The sequence below is a fragment of the Molothrus ater genome, chromosome 8 (assembly GCF_012460135.2).
Source record: "Molothrus ater isolate BHLD 08-10-18 breed brown headed cowbird chromosome 8, BPBGC_Mater_1.1, whole genome shotgun sequence".
Taxonomy (NCBI): Eukaryota; Metazoa; Chordata; class Aves; order Passeriformes; family Icteridae; genus Molothrus; species Molothrus ater.
In genome coordinates, this window is record NC_050485.2 from 34766549 (window position 1) to 34777201 (window position 10653).

The window sequence follows — 10653 nt, forward strand, 5'->3', positions numbered from 1 at the left end:
GGTTGATTACAAAAAAGTTCCCTAAAAAAAACCCCAAGAAACCTAAATAAACAACTCCCAGACATTAAAAATTCGGTGTGATCCTGATTTCCCGTGAAACCTTCCCCGGTTTTGAGCAGAGCAGGGTTTGGGAGAATGCAGAGTGCAGCAGAAAATCGACACATAAAGGAGTGGCAGAATTGTACACCGGGATTGTGCTTTTTTTTTTTTCCCCTTATTTTTTTACACCAGAAATCATCCAAATGAAGTTGTGATTAACAATTGTGGTGTAAGCCTGTGATAAAACAGCACAAAAGTTCTTCAAAGAAGTTCACTTTTAAGGCATCAGAGAAGTTCATGTGGCAAACATTTTAATTAAAACATCAGAAGTGAATTTATTTTTAAACTTTAGGCCTCTGAATTTTTCCAGTAAACACAGTTCAGCTATGTGGCAAAGTCATGGGTGGCAGCTAAAAATGACTTTTTACAATCTTAAAAAAAAAAAAAAAATTAAAAATAAAATTAAAAAATAAAGAAAACAAACAAACAAAAAAAAAAAAGAAAATAAAAAATGCAACCACAAAATAGATTCATCTTTTCTGTGGCTGTATCACATGCACATATTCTACTAGTATTCATTACAGCCATGTGGCACAATTTTGATTTGACTATACAACAAACGACTTTTTCTTTCAAAATTATTTGTTCTGATAACTTAAAAATAATATAAAAATAAACAATGAATTTGAATTTTTGAAAAAAAATTAAAAAAGAAAGGATGGAAAGGCTAAACAATAGCAACCTTATGAAGTACAAATGAAATGCACAGACACTTTATTTAAAAGAAAAACATGAAGGCAACAGTTCTTGGCTTAATGCTATTTTCAGCATCACGATACCAGGCCAGGACAAAAACCAATACATACAAGAACATAAAAAAAATGATGAAAAGCAATATACAAAATTTCAAAGATAAATACAATATTTATAGTTGATATGTTACAAAATAAATTCCCTTAGTGACTGCAAGTGTTTATGTGAAAGAAAGTGTTGCAATGGATAAGACTATTTTATTCCTTATAGCGGTCATAAGGAATAAAATCTGCTTTTTTTTTTGTCTAAATATTTAAGTGGATCTGAAAAAAATTCAAGACAAGTGTATAAATATTTAGCTACAACTTTGGCAAAATCACAAAAGTCTACAATTTTATAACCACATACAAAACACATTAGGGAAGAAGGATCTAGAAGTCAAAAGGACAATTTTCTGGTACAAGAAACATAGACTTCACAGTAGCCTAAAATGCAATAGTATACAGTGCTAGCAAAAGTTGAAAAAATGTTGCAGATCACACTTGCTTAACAGGAAGCTCTAGCAGTGGAAGTATATTTTTTTCATTTTTTTAAACCAACAGACAGTAGCAATTTCTTTTTTTTTTTTTCTCTGTCAGTGTGCTTGTTGAAGGCAAGAGAATTCAATATCAAAGTTACAATTTCTAACTACAATAAGTTACAAAGTTCCATTTCATTAAGATGAAGTTAAGCAACGATAAACCCCCCCGCGCCCGCCCCCACGCCCCGGTTTTTTGTGTGGTTTTTTTTTTTCTAATCATATATTCATCCTTTTTTTTTTTTATTCTTTTTTTTTTCCAGTTTGATGGCTCATAACCTCCTTGGCCCCCTTTTTTTTTTTTCCACCACAAAAAAATATTTCACATTATAGAGATACACAACCATTGTGAATCTAGTTATGAGTACAGAAAAATGTTCGGAGGCATTTTTCATCAGTGTTTCATGATAATCAAAATGGTGCATCCACAAAGTTTCTCCCAACACATAGCAAGTACTAGACATAGCCAAGACGTAATCAGAAACTTTATACAAAATAGGCGTCGCTTTTTCCTTATTCTCCAGGACTGAGAAGTGTGAAAATATGAGAAAAATTCAGTCAATAAAATGGAATTGTTCATGAAGAAGTAGGTTGTTTTGCATGTAGATTCTTAATAGTTTAAATAAAATCTTTAAACAAAGTCTTTTTTTTTTTCTTTTTTTGTGGGGTTTTTTTTTGTGGGTTTTTTTTTTTTTATTTTTTTCCTGTAGCATTTTCGATTTTGTTGCTGATTCTGCGTGAAGATACTGCTTCCATCAGCATGTCTTAATATACTAAACTTGTCCCCTAAGCCCATCCTCTGCAGCTTGGTGCTACGGTAGGTAAACAAAAGTGACTTTACATTGGCGGGACTACAAGCCCGGACATGGCTAAAAGAAAAAAGAGAAGAAAAGGAGCTGTTATTGGCACGCTGGGCTCAGAGCCACCACAGGACAGGGAGGGGGGATGCAGAGCAGAGCCCGGCTCCTCCACGGCATCCCCAGAGCAAGGACCACGGACACTCCCCCCAGCAATCACACCCCACGCAGCCTCTCCTTGAGAAAGGAGCTCTGCAGGCAGAGCATCCCCGCCTCCCCAGGCTCAATTCTCTCCAGGCTCCTGACAACTCCTCTGGCTGTGTCCCCATCCCTTGGGGACACCCCCTCCAATCACCCCTTCATGCCCTGGGCAGAAAAACCTCATTTTCCACTATTCTACTTCATGATAAAAGCAGGACTGAGCAAGCCAAGGACTCTCTGAAACCAAAACCAAGAACTCTAAACCTTCTCCCAATCCTAGAGCTCAAACACCATAAAAAGACATGATATTAAAACCCCTGACCAACCATATCCTGGGGTTTCTTAACACATAAAGACTGAGATGCCAACAACCACTGTTTTTTTTCCAAGTTAACTCTTTGGTAGAAGCACAGTTTAGACAGTCTTTAATTTTAGTGTTGTTTGATTTTTGCCATAATGATATTTCTCATTAATTTATGTACAACAGATATTAATAAATTTGTTCGTGTAGCGATGTGAACTTCAATTTCTCAGTTCATTAATTTCAACAATATTAATTTATTTCAGATTCGCCGTTTGCAGCTTTACGGTTTGGAAGAGCTGGGTCTGTACACATTTCATCGGTAACACCACCACAACCAGCATTGCTCCAACAGCCCAGGGCAGCCCCTGCTCCTGCCAGAGCCTTCTGTGGATTTGGATGGAGCTAAACCTCCCTAAAACACAGCTTAGGTGATGTTGGTGAAACAGGATAAAGTCTTCCAACTCTGCCCTTTTTCTCCCCAATTAAAGGTATCAAAAATGTCAAAATTAAAACTGAAGTTATGATTTTGCAACATTCTTCATAATGAATGTTTTAAACCTAACCAGCAACTTAAGTTACAAAATTTAACTGAATAACAGTGGTTATATTGGCAGAGAGCCTTTCTACACAAAATATTCAGTTTCCTTATCGTGTTTTCAGAGAATCACAAAATCATTTAGGTTGGCAAAGGTCTCAAAGATCACCAAGTCCAATCTGTGCCCCGTCCCCAGCTCGCAGCACTGAGTGCCACCTCCAGCAATTCTTTGGAATCCTGCAGGAATGGGGACTCCAAACCTCCCTGGGCAGCCCCTGCCAAGGCCTGACCATCCTCAAAAAGCTCTTAAAAACAACTCTTCACTGAATCTCTTCTGTTCCACCCCTCATCAGCCCAGGCCAGCTGATGACTTCACCCTGAGTCTGGACCTGCCAAACCCCTGCTCCCAGTTCGGCTTCTCCTGTGGGATTCAGCAGCAAATCTGTCACCATGGCAGTCTGGTTATCTGGGGTGCACCTGGCCTGGGGGTGCAGGAGATCATTTTAAGGAACAGCTGCCATGGAATCACGGAATCATTAAGGTTGGAAAAGACCTTTAAGGTCAAGTCCAACATCAACCAGCACTGTTGTGGTTCACCACTCAACCATGTCCTCAAGTGCCTCGTGCTGCAATTCAACCATCAGCTGCTCCATTCCTGGCAGTGTCCAAGGCCAGGTTGGACAGGGCTTGGAGCAGTTCAGCCTGTCCCACCCATGGCAGAAGGTGGGACAGGATGGGCTTTAAGGTGCCTTCCAACCCAAACCATGCTATGATTCTGTTGTGTGAAAATTTAGATTATCCGCTGCCATATTTCTCTGGAGGAAAGGAAAAACATCTCAGTTCTTTAATTTAACCATTTTTGTTAAGCTCTCCTTGTGGCACAGTCTGAGGAGGTGGGTGCAAGGTTGGTGCTCCAGATGTGAGTTTCACAATTTATTTTAGTAGCAATCTTTGACAATTGTGAATTTCTGCACTGAGCTTCCTGCTGTGCAAATTGATACCAAACGCCTTCTTAAAGAAAAATGAGCTGGTGAGTTTTTTAATAATAATTTTAATACTTTCATCTGGAGGAAGACCAGAAAATTAAGCAGGATGCAATTTTAAAAGAATATAGAGAGCCTTTTGCTGTGCATTATAGTCTTATAACCAGAGAGCAATATCTTTCACAATCTATAGAAAGCAAATTACAATTGAAAACCAAATTTTGAACACATATTGTGCTTCCAACTTTGCAGCCAGCCAGTAGTCTCTCACTAAAAAATTTCTTTTCTACCCTTAATGTTCATTGTTTTAAACAGGAAAAGCCTCTCTGCCCTAAGGAACACACATGGCAGGATTCTGCTCTTAAAAAATTCGTGTGAGTACTTGACTTTCTGATCACAGACTATGGAGGTCACAGAGAGTCAACAAGATTGTGGCTTTTTGGACATGACCCAAAAGCCCTTTTCTGTAGGATTACTCACAGGAGTGAGTCAGGCCCTGGGGACAGCAGGGGGAGATTTCTCCTCCAAGAGCTGCAGCTCCTGAGTGCTGGCCCTCCTTAGGCTGACCATGGCCATGCAGCTGGCACGGGGGCAGCAAGGGGGAGGAGTAAACATCAGCTCGGTCTGGCATTGCCCCCAGCCTGACCTCTCTGAGATCCCCCAGATTGCCTTTTTCACACTCAACCTCTGCCTTGATCATTGAATCACCAAATCTCAGAATGGTTGGGGTTGGAAGGGATCTTAAGGACCATCTTGTTCCAACCCTCTGCCATGAGCAGGGACAGCTTCCCCTGAAAGTTGTCTTGGATCTCTTTGCCAAAAAAGTGTGACCTGCAGACATCTCCACGCTCACTCTTGGACAGTAGGTCCTACAGCACAGAGAGGGTTTTGGGGTTGTGCTCACAGGCAGCAAGATCTTGCTTCTGGTGTGGTGGGCTCGGGTGGTCCTGATGCTCAGGGTTACATCAGAACAAGCCAGAAATCAGAGCAGCTCAACTTCTGTTTAACTCTTTGTTAGGGGACAAAACAATCCCCCTGAGGTCCAGCTGGAACTGCTTACTTCTGCTGTTCTCACCAACTTAGATGCACCACAAGCAGCATTTTCCCACACAGAGATACCCTAGAGTGGTTTACCCACCAGGGAGGGTCAATTAACCCCCAAATCCCTGCAGAAGGATCACCCTTGTCTGAATTCTTATCCATTCTTATCCAAGGTCCTACTTCTCCATAAACTGAGGGATTTGCCTCTTATGCACCACCAGTGAGCTCTTACTGCCCTCTTGGCTTGCCTGAATGTGGCCGTTCCTAACAGTGACATCTCCTCAGCTGTCGCTCAGCTCCTTCACACTCTGCCCTAAAATGAGGCTCTCTACTTGAAGATCACCAAAAACACTTCAGCTGCGTTGGATTGCAGCTCTCAAATTCCATATTTTAACTTAATGTAGAAAATGTGCTGATCAGAAAACTCTCAAGGTGATTGTACCGAGTCCAGAAAGCAACTAATTAAACTTTAAAAAGAGTTCCCTGACAACAAATGACTGAGAAAATAGGAAGGAAGAAGCAAAAGCTCCCTAATGAACTCTATGTATCAAATGCAGTGTAGATAAGTACCAGCACAGCAGTGTTGGTGGTTTTTCTTGACGATGTCTCATGAAGGAAGGAGCTGACAAACTCATCCCTGTCCTGCCCCTCAGCCCTGGCTGCAGCTCAGACCAAGGCACAGATGTGAGGAGGAATGGGTGAATTTGAGGGCTTTTGTGAGCTCAGTCTGAACTGACTCAAAGCTTTGGGTGGAAGAAGGGATGGTGCCTCTGCTGGGATGGTGAAGGAGCTCACACAGGACTCCTGGGTGGGGACATGAGGTGGTGCTGAGGCCCTGGCACAGGCAAAGCTGTGGCTGCCCCATCCCTGGAAGTGCTCAAGGCTGGGTTGGACTGGCCTTGGAGCAGCCAGGGACAGTGGAAGGTGTCCCTGCCCGAAGCTGGAACGTGATGGTCTTCGAGGTCCCGTCCAACCCAAACCACTCCAGGATTCTGTGATTCCACGTCAGTTCCCTAACTCCCACAACACTGAGCATCACCTTGGGGTGCTGTCCACTTTGCATAAATTATGCAATTTTTTTTGCCACAACCCTGGAAGTTGCTGCTCTAGCTACCAGGCCAGAAGGACATTCTGCCTGTTTCTCTGGGTCATTCTGCTCAACACAAAATGACTCAGGTTCAGCTGACAGAGGAAAATTGACAATTTTTATTTAATTAACTATTTCTTTATTTACGTATTATCTACTTAATTTCAACACTTGCTTTTCAGTTCAGCTGCTGATCCAAAACCCAAAAGGATGATCCCAAAAGGATGCTGCATGGATTGCAGCATCCAAAAATCAGGGGTTGAAGGCATGGTTAGGTCTTCACTGGGCTCTCTGGGCATGGAAAAAGCTTAGTGCAAAGAGAGGTTGGGCTCAGCTTAAGAGCTGAATTCATGACCTATTTAACAAATCAGTATTGGCTGATTCCAAGTCATTGGAATTGTGTAAAGTCTTCTGAGCTTTACACAAAAAACATTTTGTACTTGAGGATGGAGATGTGCAATTACTGGGGGCCTGGGGAGGTGCTAATGACATCGGGTCCTCATTCAGCCCTCCCAGCTCTCCTTAAAACCCCACTTTGAGGTTATCTAGAGATTTGAAGTACCTAAAACCTTGAGTATATGACAGGAAGACCCTTACTCACATACTGAAATGGCAAAAATCTGGATAATTTTAATTTAGATCTTTAAATAATTGTGTTTATCAGAGTAAATCAAAATCAATTAGTTGATCTTCCTGCCTCAGATCTAAGTCATATGTTACCACATTCATACTAGTTTTTATTTTATTTTTGTCTATTTTTTATTATTTATTTTATTATATAATTTTTCTTTTTTTTCATTATATTATTTCAGTATTTACTTTTCATATCAGTGTCCTCTTACAAAAAGAGGAAAGTAGGACACTGGATTATTTTATGAATGGATTATCTTTTCTAAGAATATGGATATAGTTTTCTACTTACAGTAGTAACACAGTGAAGCTTCCACTAAAGAAATACACAAAAAACTGTTAATTTAATTATCCTTTCCTTTAGTATCATGCTACAATGAGTTTGTGCATTTGGATTCTCAGCTCTTTGTTGACCTGAGTGCATAACAAGGTCTCAGATGGTTTTTTTGGCCCAAGAAGTTAAGAGCAAGCTACAGGAAGATTCATTTTGAGATCCTGCAGTGGATTTGGGGTGGACAGGCAGCTCTGTGGGATTGGGATGATGTCGCTCCAAAGTGCCTTCAGCACCCTACAAAATGCTGGTGTCCAGAACTGGTTTGGCAAATTAAAATCCCCCTCATCTGTTTGCCTGTGAGTGCTGGTTGGATTATGGGTGTCATGGTGATACAAAGGATGAATAATCCTGTGCTGCTGCTGCTGCTGAGCTGAGGAAGTCAAGAGGAGTGACGACCTCGGGATGAGGCTGTCCTCAACCCTTCCTGGTTTCAATGGGCTCTGAAGTGCCTCAATTCACTGCACTGTGCACTGAGACTCCAGCAGAGGCAAACAAACCTTCCCAGTGACTCTAATGCACCTACATGCATGTCAAAATACCCCCTAAAAGTGGCAAAATTGGCGGTGAGTCTTCCCTTTTAGGGTGACTTCTTTGTTTATGTTTTTGCTCTCACATTGTGCCGTAATTCCTCCTGCCCCACACCCTGCAGGTGACCATGGACATTCTGCCACTGATTTATCAGTTGTTTCTTGCATTACCCACATGAAATCACATGGATTATATATTAAAAAAAAAAAGGACAAAATATTAAAATTGCCTGCCCTAATTAAAATATTTAGTTCATTTAGGGATGTAGCCACTCTAACACCACAGTAAGAGCTGGCACCCCCAGAGCATGCAAACCACTGCAGACAGGGCTGCCTAGTCCAGGAAAGCTCAGTCCACAGAGTAAGGGCTTAACCTGACTTATATTAACTTGACATATTTAAAATCACTACTGCACCCTATATAAGGTAAGGAAATCACACTGTGTCCTGCCAGAACACTGCTGGGTTTAAACATCCACAGAAATGTGTTCAGAAAACATAAAAACACCAGGAATACACAAACCCTCCAAGAGGCATTCCGGGATACAGTCTTCCCTTAAAATTTAAGGCACGGACTCCTAAGGGAAAATGCCAGAAAAACAACTGGTGTTTGCTCTAATGCAAGCATCAAAAATGAACTAAAAACCTGAAAATCTCAGCAGACCATTCACGCTACCCTATTTCTCCCCCTGCTTTTTGCATCACTACAAGAGCACTGAAAAATCCAGCCAGGTACCTTTCTCCCTGAGAGAAAAAAAAAGCACCAAAAATAAAAAAATAAAAAAAATTAAAAAAAAGCAGCAGAGAGAAAATTGAGAGAGATCGGGCTCACCTTGAAGTCCATTTCCATTTGCACTGGTGCAAGATGGTGGAGGAGAGGCTTGGGGCCTGACAACAGGAGCGAAGGCGCTCTTTTGTTTCACTGCAGAGATGACATTGGCAGGTGAGAATGAGAAAATGCCGTGTGTACTGCTACAGTTTGAAGGGAGGGTGACCGAAGAGGCTGCCATGGTAGGGCTTGACGGCACTACTGCAATAAAGCAAAAATAATCAGGACTCAGATTGAGGTTTTCACGGCAAACACGGAAAAAGAGAGTGATAGGGCCTTGCCTCTTAAAATATATATAGATATATATATATATATATATAAAAAAAATATGTATAAAAAAATAAAAATGAAATGCCTTGGCTTGGCCACTCTCTGGATAACAGGCAAACTCTTTTGTGTTGGACTTTTGTTATGAATTGAGCAGTCCAATTTTTATTTTGGTTTTTTTTTTTGTTTCGTTTTGTTTTGTTCATTTTTTTTTTCTCTATCTGAGATTGTATTCTGGCACAAACAGATCAATTTATTATTTTCATTTTTACGTCCAGCCTCCAGAGTCACCCCTCCTTTTATCCAGTAGCTGACAATAGAGGAAATCAAAACAATGCAAGGAGTTGATTTTGTAGTAAATATGAATCTATATGATGATGTGTTACCAAAAATAGACACTTACTGCCATAAGGAGAGTTAGCTGAGGAGCCATTAAGAAATCCAGGGGAACCTGGTACACCTAGATTGGGCATGCCGGCATTGCCATATCCATTCATGCTATTGCTGACTGTGTTGTAATTGGACTGCTGAGGAGTACTGCTGGGAACATATCCTCGCGGGGAAACACTGCTTGTGTTGCGACTGTAACCTACTGTGTTAGAAACCCCCCCACCCCAAAAAAATAATGTTATTTTATAAGATAGACTTAGGGCTGGGGGGTTTCCTCATGCAGCATATATTACACAGTTTTAATTGATTGCACAGCTTTGCTCTGAGTTGTCTCTCACTGCCCTATCAACTCTTGCAGCTTGAGATAACCTTATCACGCCAACCCTACTTAAATCATCCGCGAGCACTCTATGTTGTCTCTCCTCTTAGCACAGACAGCCAACAAAAGCTCTCTTCGATCCAGCTGTGTCAGGTGCCTTCACGTTTGTCTTTAGGAGCAATTATCAACAGGCTCGAGTCCCGCTTTGTACCAACACACTGCGTGAACTTTCAGCCTCTCCGCACCTTCAAATGCCAGAGCTGACAAGAAAAACTTTTTTGTTGCAGTGATTTACTTTAAAAGGCTGTTTTGGGGTCTTCATTTTGTGATTGATATTTTTTATGCTAACAACAAGCTTTCATAAGGTGTAGCCATCAGTGAAAACTAATTCAAGAGCAAGTACAGAATTTTATAAGGCTTATTAGCTTGGAAACGCATTAAAAGACAATCTTTTTAGAAGAGGAAACATAGCGGAATCAGGATTTTAAACAACAATTTGTTCCTATCTGAGCAATCAATTTAATAATTACGTTGCAAGCAAAAAAAATGCGTTTGAACATATCTAATAATCCTGTTTCCCTGCTTTCATTAGTATCAAAATTAATTTTAAATGCAATATGCTACATGCATTTTCAATTACAACAGGTAAATTAAATCAACTATTACTTTTATTAGTAACATATATGTCACACATGCCTACAAACAAAGTATTTTAAAATCACAGACATCAAATTAGATTTATCTGTGTAAATATTCCAAAACCAGGTGGAGGTACCGAGACATAATTATTTTATAAACCAACCATATACACTGTATATTTACTGCGAATAACAAAGAGCTTTCTACACTTTGCCAATTGTATATTTTCCCCCACTGGAGATGCTTTATGATAACAGTAAATGAAAGAACAGGGAGAATTAAATATTACAAGAAAAGTTAAAGACGGCATTTCATTCCGCGCTCAGACACACGGCCAGGGGGACAGAGAGAGGGAGGACGCGGTGACATCAGCTCGCATGAACAGGCCAAAAGCAGCCAAC

The 10653-nt window shown here is 40.7% G+C and overlaps 1 protein-coding gene across 2 annotated transcripts in view; it reads right to left on the reverse strand.

Annotated features, from left to right (window-relative positions):
- Positions 1 to 1609: 1609 nt before the first annotated feature.
- The window catches only part of EBF3 (EBF transcription factor 3), a 119657-nt gene continuing 110613 nt past the window's right edge, over positions 1610 to 10653 (reverse strand). Inside the window, exons 14-16 of one of the 2 annotated variants that reach the window (XM_036385936.2) lie at positions 9308 to 9496; positions 8641 to 8730; positions 1610 to 2238 (exon numbers count right to left, since the gene is read on the reverse strand). In XM_036385936.2, coding sequence (XP_036241829.1) covers positions 2207 to 2238; positions 8641 to 8730; positions 9308 to 9496 — 311 coding nt within the window. In that variant the 3' untranslated portion in view covers positions 1610 to 2206. Of the gene's footprint in view, positions 2239 to 8640; positions 8839 to 9307; positions 9497 to 10653 lie in introns of both variants that reach the window. The other variant, XM_036385934.2, reaches the window with a different exon arrangement.